Raw genomic sequence first — 15,476 nt, 5'->3', positions numbered from 1 at the left:
GTCTCATGCGCCTGTTTCCGTTTTCTGGTGTGTCTATGTGGCTGCTTTTGCCTTCCTCATCTGTCTAAGGCCTTTTTTTTATTTTCTCTGTACACCTGGGACACTTGCCACATCTCCTTTTACAGTGGAGTCTCTATTTCCGCCTTCTCCTTCCTGTGCAATGGGCCGGTGCTTTGGCCCTGCCTGAGGAAGCCCCGACACCGCAGTGTGTTCTGCTGTTTTGACTGCATTCGCTGCTTTCACAGTCCTTCTTCCTTCAGACTAGTGAGCATCCTCATAGCAAACCACCCTCTATTCTGACTGGCTGCATATAAAGAATTTAGGGGAATGCTACCGAGAATTCTAAAGCTGTTGGAAATTTAATGAAATAGCCACAGAAAAGAGAGGGACAACGTGGGAGCTGAGTAGGTGGAGCCAGGCCCCCACGCCCATGGGCTCAGGGCTGCTTCCTGAGGACACTGCTGCTGGACAGTAGATGCTGTGGCTGCCATTACCGACAGTGCTGCTGACCTCGGTCAACAGCACCTTTGCTACTAGAACAGATAATCCTCCAGCCACTGGCTCCTAATCAGATGGAGGCAGACATCTGACCGAGTAATGGCCCATCTACCAACTGCAAAAGGGGCCAAGGAAGGGCTATCCTGTGCTATGAGAAATGGAGTTGGTCTGCTACCAGAATCAGATTTTAGAATCAAGATACAACTTTGTTTATTGAAACAGGGTTTCCCTATGTAGCCCCAGCTGTCCCTGAAACTTGCTGTGTAGACCAGGCGGGCCTTGAGCTCCCAGGGATATGATATACGTGCCTCTGCCTCCCGAGAGCTGAGACTAAAGGCATGCAGCACCATATCTGGCCTCTCCAGCCGTTGTTAACATGGTGACCAACTTCATTCCTGTGTCTCCTGATCTCAAAATCCACACGAGCATGCTTGTTCCTGCCACCTCGCTGTCCAGCTTTCTGCAGAGTGTGACAGAGTTCAACAGAACCCATGACCTCCAATAGCCTCCTGCCCGAGACATCTCAGTTTTGACAGAGGACTTGCTCCAGTTCTCTGGCTCAATCCTTGCTCCTAAGAGCGCAACAGAGCCTTCCCTACAGCTGTGTCCCCAAGGCTCCTGGGCTCCCGATGTCTCTCTAGCCTCCTCCTCTACCAGCAAGAGACTCCAGAAAGTGACTTCCAGGCCATCTTTGCAGGCTCTGCTTCTCTGCCTCATCCCCTAAGAATGAAGCCTTTGCAGTCTTCCAGACTCACCTTCACATGTCCTGGTCTGGATCCACCCAAACCACATGTCTCTGACCCATAACTAATATGGCACCCCCAAGGTCTCAACTCCAGCTTCAGCATTGGGAGGGGGTTCCTGCTGGGCTGGGAGTTAAGTTCAAACTAATAAAGTTAAGCATGTCATAACACATGCATGCAGGTGTTATGTTTCAGCCAATGGGACTTGACCTGTGTACAGAACAACAAACCTTGGTGACTATCCTGGGTCCTTGGTGCATCTACTCTCATGACTCCGCATTTATAGCTGATTGGCCCCTTCCTGTTTCTTAGACCTATGGCATACATTACCTTGGTGCATTTCTTACACATCTGACTTTCAAGTGTATTATTCACCCAGCAGATGCATATTGAACACCTAACGGTTGGCACTTCCAATGGTCAGAGGCCAGACAGAAAGTCAAAATAAAGGACTATGATGGTTAGAATGCTTTCTATTGCTAGTGACAGAAATTGTGTTTAAAGCTGGCTTAAGCAAAGATAGACTGCATCCCCTCATGTGCCTGGCAAGACTACGGAAAGATCTGCATCCCTTCAGACACAGCTGGATTTGTGGATCTTAAGCCTTGTCTTCAAAGGGACCCTAGCCTGGCGTCATCTCTCAGCTCTGCTTGCCTTTGCAGTGGCTTGATTCTCAAGTTCCCCTCATGGCAGCAAGCCAGATGACAAGAGTTCCAGGTCTACACCCATCTGGCTTCCAGACAGTAGAGAAAGCCCTGCTCCAACCAGGCGTGATGGGATTTACCTGTAATATCAGCACAGAGCAGGAGTATAACCCGGGAGTTTAAGGCTACCCTAGGCTATAGAATAAGTTCTAGGCCAGCCAGGACTATATAACAACACCCTGTTGAAGGAAGGAAGGAAGGAAGGAAGGAAGGAAGGAAGGAAGGAAGGAGGGAGGGAGGGAGGGAGGGAGGGAGGGAGGGAGGGAGGGAGGGAGGGAGGGAAGGAAGGAAGGAAGGAAGGAAGGAAGGAAGGAAGGAAGGAAGGAAGGAAGGAAGGAAGGAAGGAAAGAAGGAAGGAAGGAAAGAAGGAAGGAAGGAAGGAAGGAAGGAAAGGGGGGAACAGAGGTGAGGGGAGAGGAGGGAGGGGAGGGGGGAAAAGAAGAGAAAGAGGGGAGAAGAGGAGGTCCATCAGTGTCCTGCTTTTTTGTTTTGTTTTGTTTTGTTGTGTTTTTTTAAGGGGGGGTTAGAGACAGGGTTTTTCTGTATAGCCCTGGCTGACCTGGAACTCACTCTGTAGACCAGGCTGGCCTTGAACTCAGAAATCTGCCTGCCTCTGCCTCCCAAGTTCTGGGATTAAAGGCATTCGGCACCACTGCCCGGCCAGTGTCCCACTTTTGTGGCTTCTGCCTGTCTTATGTGCAGAACCTGACGCATCTGGCAGAAGTCAGTGCTCTGCTCAGACTGGATTCAGATGTCCCTTCTTTATAGCAGGGTATAAAACATTTCAAACACTTGAGTTGGGAGCGAAAGATAGACTGGTTCTCTGAGAAAAAGGTAAACAGATGTCAGCTGTTGGTCAACATAAAGTGAACTCAATGGTATCTTTAATAGACTTTTTGCTTTGTTTTGGCTTTATTTTTTATTTGTTTGTTGTTTTCTTTCTTTCTTTTTTGTCTTTTGCCTGTTTTGGTTTTAATTGGGGAATTTTTGTTGTTGTTGTTTCTCACTTTTGTCTTTGTGTTTTAGGGAGAGAGAAAGACTAAAGTTAAGTGGGTAGAGATGGAGAGTGTCTGGGAGGACTTGGGGGAAGGGACAAACAGGATCAGAATATATTGGGTGAAAGAAAAAGAAAAACCTGTGGTGACAACCATGATGTTAATCAGCCACATACGTGTAAATGTATGGTTAGGTATGTGCAGTCTATGCACAAGTTACAAGTGGACGATCCTCCAGAGGAGAGCAGAGAAGAGTCGCTGTCTTTCCTTACCCCCTTGCTCCCGCTTCCTCTTTTCCTTGTTGACAGCTTTGCTGTGTTGCAGACTGTAGACTGCTTTTGAAGGAAGCCAAGAGTCAGCGGCCAGGGCAGTGATGGGTAGGCACTGAGGCCAGGGCAGTGATGGTCAGTGATGGGCAGACACTGGGAGGCGAGGGCAGTGATGGGCGGGCACTGGGAGGCCAGGGCAGTAATGGGCAGTGATGGGAGGGCACTGGGAGGCCAGGGCAGTGATGGGAGGGCACTGGGAGGCCAGGGCAGTGATGGGCAGTGATGGGAGGGCACTGAGAATTTGCATCGTCGACCATTACATTCAAGTTCTTTAACACAAAGCTTCTTGGTGACTTTTTTTTTTTAACCTCTCTGGTATGCTTCTTAGGATAATAAATCCACGTTTTTAAAAAAAGAAAGAAAGAAAGAAAGAAAGAAAGAAAGAAAGAAAGAAAGAAAGAAAGAAAGAAAGAAAGAAAGAAAGAAAGAAAGAAAGAAAACAACTCTAGGCTGCTGCTAGATTAAAATCTGTAATTAATTAAAAGTGGTTTTCCTTGAGGTTATAATTTTCCTCAATTCCCCTTTGCCTCCCGTACCCCAGGCCAAAGGTCAAAGCCAGCGACCTGGGCGGGCTGATTCAGTCAGTCACTTCACCATGGGTTAGCTTGTGCTGCCTCTGACCTACTGACTTAGGATTCTGTGGGTTTGCTGTACCTGTGCCTTCTGGAGTAAGCTGCCTCCGAGGGTGAAAATACAGGGCTTCAAGAAGCAAACAAAATAGCTCTGGTTCTCACTTTCCCCAGCCTCTCGCCTGTCTATGGCAGAGACTCTCTCACCAGCACCCAGTCCTTTACTCGTGTGGAACATCAGCCAGATGTTGAGGTGAACACATGTGGATATGGATGCCATTTTTTTTAAACAACATATTAAACATGTTTTGTGTTACTGAAGTTCCAGCAAGCTGCAACTTTGGTTTTGTTCTACGCCATTTCAAAGAAGATTGAGGAATTAATATAGTAGTTGTTACCTGGACCAATGTGGCAGTGCCTGAGATCCTTCTTGGTTGCCTTGACAACCAGAGTCTTGTGGACAGAGGCCAAGAAATCAGCTGACCATCCTGTGATGTACAGGGCTGGCCTACAACTGGGGGGCGGGGCACTTTAAAGCCAGGAAAGGAATCAGAGTGAGTCTGTAGGTATCAAACAAACTGGTAGGTAGAGGCAAACTGGAGTTTACAGATGATTTCCCCACTTTTAAGATAAGAGGATAACTAAATAGAAACGTAGCCTGAAGCTATATAAGCTTTCTAGCATCAATCAAGCAGATTGCCTTCTTATCTCTACGAGTAATAATTACAGTATTCTATATGTTGTGTTTGGTGTGAGCCACGGCCACGGTGTGTGGTTAATGAATAGCGTTGGTGAGATTTACTGCTGTAGCCCAGTCTCAGGTTGGCTGAAGCCTGTGGGCCTCCTCTATCCACCTTAGGCCTGTGCACTCAGCTGCTTTGAGAGTCTGTTAATCTAAAGGAGATGAAAGGCTGGACTCTGGCTCCACTCAGTCACTGCTAACCTGGGAGACATCCTAAATGGTTCCCCATGAGAGACAGAAACCACTTAAATTATAGGAAGAATACTTCAGAAGGCTACAAAAAGATGGATCCATCCGGAGACTAAGCGGAGCCCTGTGAGTGGTCTTTAGACACTCATACTTGAGGAAGGATTGGAGCTTGGCACAATGACTTTTATCAAACTCTTGCTCATTTTGCCATATTTGCCCAGAGCCAAGCTGTCTGTCTGTGTGAGAACCCCTGTTGTGCATAGCACAGGCCGCTCAACCCTGTGTCTAAAGACCTGTCCTCCTGGAAGAGTCTGTGATGTTTTGTGGATATGGTTTTTGGAAGGATCATGTAACGTTGTTCATGATGCTAATAGGCATGTGTAGACAACGACAAGCCTCCTGTTTTGTAGCTGTGAAGTAAAATGATTTATTGGGTTTTACTAATTCAGTCATTATGAGCATATGAGAAAGATATTGTATTAAATACTTTTTCTCAAGCAATAATAAATTATCTTGCAAATAAGTCTGTGAATAAGATTCCTCCCATTTCTTCAAAGACCAATAAACATTTCTGCAGTTGTTCTGTGATTGGGACTGTTATTTCTCTTGTTAGATTAGTCAGCCAGTTTATTTAAAATTGGTGGCTTCCTATAGATATTAGCAGAATTCCAGAAATACTAAAGTGCTTCTGTGTTATAGGCACAGATTCAGTCCTGTTGAGTAAAACAAAAACAAACAAACAAACAGTCAATCAAACAAACAACAACAAAACCTTCATTCAGGTGGCAGCCTTCCTTCCAGATGTCCTATTTGTTGGGTTGGAGCCCCAGAGATACTGCACCATAGTTGAAAGCCCTTTCTCCTACATTAAGAACATAATTAGAAGAAAGAAAGCTGAATGGGTCATAGTTTGTTTTGTTTTCTGCTTTTCTATGTATTGTGGGACACTGAAGGTTCACGGGGCTCAGAGAAGAGTAAAACACCCCACGCAGTGAGAACTGAGTAAATCACCAACCACTGTGGTAGACGTTTGAAGTAAAATTCTCATGGTGCTGGAGAAATGGCATAGCAGGTGAATGCCTGCTGTACATCATGAAGCCCTGAGTATGGATCCCCAGTACCTACTGAAAAGCTACAGGAGTCTGGAGCCCTGCATGGGTGGGTGGAGAGAGACAGATGTGGGACTCCAGAGCTAGCCAGCCAGTTAACCAAAATGGTGAGCCCCAGATTTGATGAGAGACCCCGTCTAAAAATATAAAGTAGGAAACAGTAAAAGGAGACTCCTGGTGTTCACATCTGACCTCTAGCCTCTACATAGACACACATGATTGAGCATAACCCCACGGAGAGGGAGAGACAAGACAGAGATGGAGAAAAAGGGAGCGAGAGAGAGAAACAGAGGGATGAAGTTAAGTGATTCACCCCAAGTCACACAGCTGGCAAGCAAGAGAGCCAAGACTTCAAAGCTCCACATGACTTCTGAGTATACTGCCTTCAGTACACACTGTCATATCTGTGTTCTTAAAAGAAAGACTTAACTGGGTTACTAAATCTCCTTCTAAGATTAGGGTTTTAAATTCAGAATGGCCCACTAAAGACGGTTTTCTGTATTTTGATTTGGCCTTTTTTTTTTTTTTAAGGTGCTGTGTAATGGACCAGGAACATGCGTCCCCATCTGTGTGTCTGCCCTGCTCCTTGGGATACTTGGAGTGAAGAAAGTGATCATCGTCTACGTTGAGAGCATCTGCCGAGTGGAGACGCTGTCCCTGTCAGGGAAGATCCTGAGGCACCTCTCCGACTACTTCATTGTTCAGTGGCCCACTCTCAAGGAGAAGTACCCCAAGTCTGTGTACCTGGGGCGAATTGTTTGACGAATGGCCACCCTAAGTCTTGAGAACATTACAAGTACCGAGAATATTTACTGTATACTATCTTTACTGTAAAGTTTTTCAAAGGCCAAAGAAATATCAATGGTAAAGAATTTAAAAGGTACAAATAACTCAATGAAGAAAGACAAACTTTAGCATATAATTCCCATCAAGTAGCTATGTCTGTACACGAAAACATTTTTCTAAATAAAAGTACATATAACACTACTAACACTGCTCACAGGCTCTCTTGGGACCCTTGTTTGTTTGTTTGTTTGTTTTTAATGGTTTTAGAGCTTTATTGTAGAAAGGCAGGGATAAAGAGAGAAGGTAGAAAGAGGGAGAGAGGCCGGCCCTGGCCATGTGGAGAGAGGGGGAAGGGAGAGAGAGAAGGAGGGCTCTATAGAGATGAGAGTAAGAAAGGCGAGAGCTTTAAAAGCTCTCTTGGGACTCTTACAGCTGTGGGGTTTTGGGTTTTTTTTTCTCTTGACCTAAATATAGAGTGTGTATGTTTAGTAACATTTCCTGTTTTACAGCTTTAAATAAAACAAAAGTGTTCTCCATTATAAAAAGAAAGTACAGGATAAGGCAGGTTGGGGGCAGGTATTGTCAGTGTGACCCCACTCTCAGGAGGGAGAAGGATCAGGAGTTGTTGGTGTAAGGAGTGAGGAAAAGGGGGGAGCTTAAGAGCAAGGCATCCCTTTGGTCCTGTTCAGACATGTCAGGCTTTACTCCTTCTGGGGAAGCCTCTCAGTGAGCTATCTCAGCCTAAAGGAAGTATGAGCTATCTCAGCCTAAAGGAAGCAAGAGCTATCTCAGCCTAAAGGAAGCAAGAACTATCTCAGCCTAAAGGAAGCATGAGCTATCTCAGCCTAAAGGAAGCAAGAGCTATCTCAGCCTAAAGGAAGCATGAGCTATCTCAGCCTAAAGGAAGCAATTTGTTAAACTGGTTTCATGTCCATTTACACTCCCCAGACTTCCAGACCTCTGACTGTAAACAAGAGTCTTTCTTTATTCTTAAGTCTGCCTGATGTGTTGCTGGCCTGGATCCAGACTGTATTTTAATATCTGTTTGGTTAAAATATTGGCAGTGTCTTCATAATAAAGGCATGATTCTATCGGTCAGGAATCTAAATTTTCAAAACATGAAAAAAAAGCTTTTTTTTTTTTCCCCAGTGGCTGTAATTGTCTCTAGCTTTTTGAGATGCTTATGCCTGCCTGGTGGAAGGTGTATTCATAAACATTTATGTAGTGCTTGCTGAATGCCAGGTATTTTGAGCACTTTTCAGATAACACCTAATTCAATCTGGAAGGAATCAATGAGATAGAGACTCTTACTGTCCCTGTTGTCCTGACTTGTCCAGGATCACATGACTAGGAAATAACAAAGCCAGATATGAGCCTAGGTAGGCCTGCTTGAGAATGGTCCAGTTTCATGAGTTTGTGGACTGTATCAGACTCGTGAAGGTCCCTCCACTTTGCTTTCAATCTTTGATTTTTTTTTTTGTCTTCTGTTATTGTTGTTGTTGTTATTATTGTTAGTAGTAGTAGTTTTGTTGTTGTTGTTGTTGTTGTTGTTACTGGCTGCCGCCACTTTCTGGTGCTAGAGATTAAGCCAAGCATCTCCCACCATGTTAGAAAAATACTTGGCCTCTCAGCTCCACCCTCAAGCATCTTGCTGATTTTAAATAGGAACTCACACTGTAGACCTCACAAATGATGTAGCTGGTTCTACTTGAAACTATGTCCCTGACAGAATCATGTCTGTGACAGAAGTTCCTCGTGGCCAGAAATGTTTGTCTCCTACCTATAGCAAAGCCACAGAAAATGAAAAAACATTCCCATTTAGTGCTTGATTTTATAGGTTTTGATCTTAAATATTCTGCTGTATCCGTATGATATAGATGTAGTAAAGAAATGAGGAATGGGCCAGCAGATATGGGCTGAGCAGGTAAAGGTGCCTGTCACTCACCCTACAACTGAAGTTCAATCCCCAGGACCTGTAAGTAAAGACCCCAGGTAAAGCAGAGAAGTGACTTTTGTGAGTTGTCTCCTGATCTTCATACACTCGCTTTGGCACTTGCAATCTACATACTAGGAAACGAGCAAGTGGAATCTCTCCCCAGAAGAAATGGAAACGGATTAATAAAGATACTGGTAGTATTCAAAAGAGTCATGACCATCCAGGATGATGTGGAGTTGAGGTGCCCTAAGGCTGACCATGCCTGCTGGTGAAAGCCTGTAACCTGAAGCTATTCAGGAAGCTGAGGCAGGAGGATGACAGGTTCCAGGAGTGACTAGACTATAGAGCAATTCAAGAGTAGCCCAGATGACTTAGCAAATTCCTTCATGATAGAGTACTTACCTGGTGGGGGTAAATCCCTAAATTCAACCCCCGGCACACTCACACACACGCAAAATACAATGCTAAGGCTAATATGGGCCTTCCTATTCTTTTAGCAGGTTCCTTCCCTGAATTGACCAGTACATCTGTCACCAACTCTTTTCTTTAGCTTAGGACTAGAAACAAGACACCCTAGACTATGCATAAATTTACTGTCCTTGGGACACCAAGCAGTGGCTTACTTGCTTTGAGCTTAGTCCTTGAATGTCAGGCATTAGCTGGTAACACTGCCCTCTTGACCTGGAATAGCAGGCAGCAGATTACTGTAGCTTAACCGGGGTCAGAGATGAAATGAGCTTCTTTTCTAGAGAGAAAACAATGTTCTTCGGTGGCATCAGGGTATGCATTTGGTTCATATTAGAGTCATTCTGTCTGTGTGCTTTATTCCTAAGTGCCCTTGGCTAAAGTGGCTGCATTCAGACCCATTGATGCCTATCAGGACTGTACCGTAGCTCCCCTCAGCCCACAGACACTCCTATTGCAAAGGGTCTCAGATCAGGGAGAAAGAAGTATACTAAAGGTGTCCTGTATCCTAAATGCCTGCAGGGCCAGGAAAGGGTCTCTGTAGGATATCACTGAAAGCTAGGAATTGTTTCCCCAGGTTCAGTCTGCTGTGTACAGTCAGAGTAAAAACACTTGTTACCGTGCGTCCTGCTTGTTCTAGATGATTCTGTAAGCATGTACATGCCCTGCCGTGTGTACTCTTACAGAGCCAGGTGCTTTGGGGTTATAGTAAGAGACAGTTTCCTTGCCGTGCCTTTTTCCACCGTTGCAGAGAAATGTTCCAGTTTCAACTTGAAATGAAGATCACTAGGTAGCTTGTTCTTTTGTGCTTCTCTTGGAACACTCCGGAATGAACCTTTTTATAGTCTGAGACCCCATTTATGCCAAACGAACTGAACCAGCCTTCAGACGAGAGGCAGGGAAACCACACATCCTGCCCACACCTACTTCCCTGGAGATTTTTATCTTACCATTCAACTATCCCGAAAGGGCTCAGCAGCCTTCCAGGTCAGAAGGTTTGTTTCAGAAAGGATGCCCAGAAGTCATGGCAGGAAGCTCACGCCTGGAACGGAGGGCACTGCATTCCATGTCAACAACAAGAACATTGTCGGACTTTAAACTGGATACCAAGAGGGCCTTGCCACAAAGGCCAAGCTTTCTTTTACAGAAGCAACTTAAGCGTATTACGTTACCTTCTGACACAGCAAGTTAAGATTAGGAAGCCTGTCCCCTTACTGTATGCACTATGTCTTAGGCTGAGTCAGTGCATTTCGTTTTCTATAAAGCCCCATCTATCTGCTAAAAGGAGAGATGGGGGTAACCCCCATGCAAGCAAGTGCAGATGAATACCCGAAGCTGACAAGGTTTCTTCCGCAGTCTTTTGAGGCAGGGTCTGTCTTGAAGCTCTCTCTCTCTCACTCAGCAAAGCCTATGAGCTCCCAAACTCCTCTCCATGTCTAGCACTGAAATACAGGCCCACACCACCACTGTGAGCCCCTAGACTCCTCTCACCATGTCTAGCACTGGGATACAGGCCCACACCACCACTCCAGGCTTTTGTGTGTATTCCAGGGCATCTGAATTCAGGTTCCCAGTCTTGCATACAGACACTTTATCCACTGTGTCACCTCCCTCCCCAGCCCTGACTAAAAGGGGCTTGTTGGCATTGCAGCGTTGTGTACCTTTAGTCACAGATAGGAACATCTTTTAAGTGTTAAGCATCATACAGTGATAGGACAATTGTCTAGCACAATAAAGCCTGACTCAACTATAACACCCAAGGGGAAAAGAGAAAAAAATTAGTATTACCAGGACTTCCCGTATCCTTTCTTCTTTCTTTGGCATGGCCTTTACTGTCCTCTCATTCGCTGAATTTGTCTGTTGGTTCTGCCATTGACATACTACCTACCATATGTCTACCCATTCCTTTTCAGTCCCATGGTACACGTACACACACTCACACACACACACACACACCCCTGGGTACTGGGTAAGTGCTCTGCCATAGTGCTATCTCCCAGTCCTCCATGGCCACAACTTAAATGCAGCTCAACATAAATATCTGATTTGATTGACACATCTTTCTTAAGGAGTTAAAGCACAGAGAGTCTAAATAAATTACTAAATATTATATAGCCAGACATGGTTTGTGACTATGTCCCCAGCACTTAGGAATCTGAAACAGCAAGGGTAGCCTGGGCTACATATCTTATCTCAAAAAATACCAAACAAAACATGATATAAACTAGAAAATAAAAGAGCCTGGATTTGACCCAAATTTCTTTAGCATCTAATACCCTTTTGCTTTAAAAACAAACAAACAAACAAACAGAAAACCTCTTCAGTACTGAGGTTTGAATCTAGGAGTGTATAGCTACATTTCCAATCCCAGACTCACTTACGACACAGTACTAGTAAGGAATAAGCAGGGTGCTATGAAGGAGTGAATTGTGTTCTCACTGCTCTGGAGAGCTATCAGGGAGAGCTTCAGAAAAGACAAAGGCCATGTTAAAATATCTATATTAGTCAGGGTTCTCTAGAGTCACAGAACATATGGAATGAATCTCTCTCTCTTTTTATATAAATTATATAAAATATTATATATATATGTATATATACATATATATACAGAGAGAGGGAGGTGGTGGAGAGAGTTATTGGAGTGACTGACAGGCTGCAGTCCAGCTAATCCAACAATGGCTAGCTGTGACTGGGAAGCCCAAGAATCTAGTAGTTGCTCAGTCCCACAAGGCTAGGTGTCTCAGCTGGTCTTCTGTATATGATAGAATCCCAAAGAAGCAGGCCCCAATGCCAGTGAAGGAATGGATGTGTTAGCAAGATGAGGGCAGGCAGGCAAAGAGAGACCAAAAGCTTCCTTCTTCCATGTCTTTATATAGGCTCCCAGCAGAAGGCGTGGCCCAGATTAAAGGTGCGTCTTCCCACCTGAGGATCTGGACTAACGGCATGTGTCATCCCAAGATCTGGGTCACAGGAGTGTCCTCCGTTTCTGGATTGTAGTTCATTCCAGATGTAGTCAAGTTGACAACCAAGAATACCCATCACACTGTCTTCTCTTTCAAACTTAAATTTCACCTCCATAGTCTTCCTTGTCTCCTAGAGCGCAGTTTGGGCTGCTTCTCCAGAGAACTCTGTGACACGGCCATTTGCAAGCAAGGTTACCATGGAGTTTCCTACCTTTTGGCTAGGCCATGTGCTCAAAAACTTCTGTGGAAGGATCACATTACTAACTTTATTCATAGGGTTTTCAATTGTTTGTTTGCTTGCTTCAGAGACAGCATAACATCCTAATGTGGTCCCCTTGTTCTGCAGTTGACAATACTCACACTATGATTCTGAACAAAATACTGACATTAATTAAACACATAAGTTCATATACATCCAGACTTGGTTCAGGCCTGCTCCGGCGATGGTTCATTCTGGAGCTTTTTAGTCTTACTTACTATACATTTAGCATTCTCAAAGTTCCCAGTGAGATTCTACTTGTGAGCCTCATTTGTCAGTATTTACCATGCAAGGATATATTCGATTAACAGCCATGATGTCATCATGTATAATGGGATCTGGAAACTCGAAGAAGAAGAAGAAGAAGAAGAAGAAGAAGAAGAAGAAGAAGAAGAAGAAGAAGAAGAAGAAGAAGAAGAAGAAGAAGAAGAAGATAATAAAATGTGGAAGGGTTGGCGAGATGGCTCAGCAGTTAAGAGCACTGACGACGCACACCTTTAATCCCAGCACTTGGGAGGCAGCGGGAGGTGGATTTCTGAGTTCGAGGCCAGCCTGGTCTACGAAGTGAATTCCAGGACAACCAGAGCTACACAGAGAAACCCTGCCTCAAAAAGAAAAAAAAAAAAAAAAAAAGTCCTGAGTTCAAATCTCAGTAACCACACGGTAGCTCACAACCATCCCACACGGTAGCTCACAACCATCTGTAATGAGATCAGATGCCCTCTTCTGGTGTGTCTGAAGACAGCTACAGTGTACTTATGTATAATAATAAATTAAAAAAAAAAAGAATGTGGGAAGAGGGCAGGCAGATAACACAGCAGGATTTCTGTGAAGATGATTTTGACCTCATGGGTTCCTGAGGTCACAACGCCAAGTGTCTCTGAGGGCCCAGCCTGAGAACCGCTGCTCTAAATGACATCACAGCAATACCTTCTCTGATAGCTGTTACTCAGCTGCTGATTTGTGAATTCATTTATTTCTACCTAGCAAGTTTCCACAAAATTAGTGACCTGAAAAATATATTTGCGGTCTGTCTTAGTTATTTTTCTGTTGCTATGACAAAAACGCCATGACTGAGGAAAGTTATAAAGGAAAGTGTTTAATGGGGCTTACAGTTTCAGAGGCTTTGAGTTCATGTGGCAAAGCAAAGGCATGGGGCAGGAACAGCTGAGAGTTCACATCTTGGTCCACAAGAAGCAGGCAGAGAAAGAACACTTGGTCTTTTAAAACCTCAAAGCCCACCCCCAATGACTCACCTTCCACAACAAAGCCACACCTCCTAGTCCTTTCCAAACCGTTTCACCAATGGGGACCAAGTATACAAATATATGAGAGCCTATTGGGGCATTGTCACTCACACTACCACAGGAGCTCATTGGCATAATGCTTTTTTTTGGTTTCTTGAGACAGGGTTTCTGTGTAGCTCTGGCTGTCCTGGAACTCACTCTGTAGACCAGGCTGGCCTCGAACTCAGAAATCCGCCTGCCTCCTCCTCCCGAGTGCTGGGGTTAAAGGCGTGTACCACCACCATCTGGTTGGCATAATGCTTTGATTGGTTGTGTGCTCTGAGCCTCACAAGGGTGAACTCAAAGTGACAGCTGACCCTGGCTCTTTCTTCAAGCTCATACAGGTCATTGCTGGCAGAATTTAGTCCTTGTAGTTGCAGGGCTCCCATTAACTGCTCTTCCCCACTTCCACCCCCATTCATTTTTTTTTTTTAATTTTGTTTTGAAAAAAATTTTCTTTATCTTCTCAAGTCAAACCTGGTAGTCCCTGCCTACGGTTCCAACATCTGTGAGCCTGTGAAGTGAAAATGGGGAAACGAAGGGAGAAGTTTTCAGATTGAAGCCCATACTTGGACAAGGATCTAATCCTAGAAGAAATGACAATCCCAGACCTCAAATGCAGCTTCTTAGGAAAAAAAAAAGGTTCTTGAACTGTCCCCAGCTGGAGATCACCAACAACAAGGAGAGCGGGGACTCATGTTCCACCCAACCAGGCCAAGCTCTTTGACCCAGTGATGTCATCTATGATGTCACTGCCTCCTCGTCAGCACTGCCTGTTTCTGTCTGAATGAGATGTGCCTTATAAGTCCCAAGCCTGTGACTACTGGGCTCACAGTTGGTGGCTGTTGGAGGAGGATTAGAAGGTATGGCCTTGCTGGAGGAAGTGTGTCACGGATGTGTGTGTGTGTGTGTGTGTGTAGGTTACAAGTGACCCATGCCATTTTCAGCTGCTCTGTTTCCTGCCCGTGTTTCCTGCTGGTGCTCTGAGTGAGATGTGAGCACTCTGCTGTTACTCCAGCTGCCTTGGTCTGCTTCCTGCACGGCTTCCCTGCTGTGATGGTGACAGGCACTTAGCCCTCTAGGGACCATACACCCAAAAATGAGCCCTTTCTTTTTGCTTTGGTTGGTCTGTCTTATCACAGTTCTAGAAACGCATCTTATACACAAACTCTGACCTCAGAAACCAAGTTCTTTTCTTTCTAGGATTTTTTTTTGGGGGGAAGGGGCGGGGGGGGGGGTGAGACAGGGTTTCTCTGTGTAGCCCTGGCTGTCCTGGGACTCACTTTGTAAACCAGGCTGGCCTCGAACTCAGAAATCCACCTGCCTCTGCCTCCCAAGTGCTGGGATTAAAGGCATGCGCCCACTGCCCGACTGGATTTATTTATTTTTGTTGCTCATGTTAACACTTTATCTATCTTGCCAGCCCTACTTTTTGAACTTAAAATTGTTCAATGATTTATTTCTTTTTAACATTGGGTGTGTGTGTGTGTGTGAATGTTTTACCTGTATGGGTGTATGTGCATACATACATGTCTGGTACACTCAGAAGAGGACATGGAATCTCCTGGAGCCGGAGTAACAAGTGGTTGCGAGTCACCCTGTGGGTGCTGGGTGTTGAAGCTGGGTCCTCTGCAAGAGCAGCAAGCACTTGTACCTGCAGAGTCATCTCTCCCTGCTTTGGACCTTTTAACTGTGGAAACGCTCGCTCGCACATGTACCGAAGAAGAAGAAATGACGCCAGATGCTTCTGTAGCAATTGCCCATGTGTTTACCTGCTGACTGTCCTTATTGCTGCAGGATGGGGCGTGGCTGCTGCGGGATGGGGCGTGGCTACAGCTGTTTCATCTGCGTGTTCCCTTTCCCTCTCTTATCTGGTGACAGGACAGACCTGGGAGTCAGAAGA

The 15,476-nt window shown here is 45.1% G+C and overlaps 1 protein-coding gene across 1 annotated transcript in view; it reads left to right on the top strand.

Annotated features, from left to right (window-relative positions):
• The window catches only part of Alg14 (ALG14 UDP-N-acetylglucosaminyltransferase subunit), a 76,962-nt gene extending 69,219 nt beyond the window's left edge, over positions 1 to 7,743 (top strand). Inside the window, exon 4 of the mRNA XM_021158685.3 lies at positions 6,410 to 7,743. Coding sequence (XP_021014344.1) covers positions 6,410 to 6,640 — 231 coding nt within the window. The 3' untranslated portion in view covers positions 6,641 to 7,743. The remainder of the gene's footprint in view (positions 1 to 6,409) is intronic.
• Positions 7,744 to 15,476: the final 7,733 nt, after the last annotated feature.

Source organism: Mus caroli, unplaced genomic scaffold (genome assembly GCF_978045245.1).
Source record: "Mus caroli unplaced genomic scaffold, Mus_caroli_1 scaffold_3, whole genome shotgun sequence".
NCBI lineage: Eukaryota > Metazoa > Chordata > Mammalia > Rodentia > Muridae > Mus > Mus caroli.
This window is presented reverse-complemented; position numbering and strand designations above follow the sequence as displayed.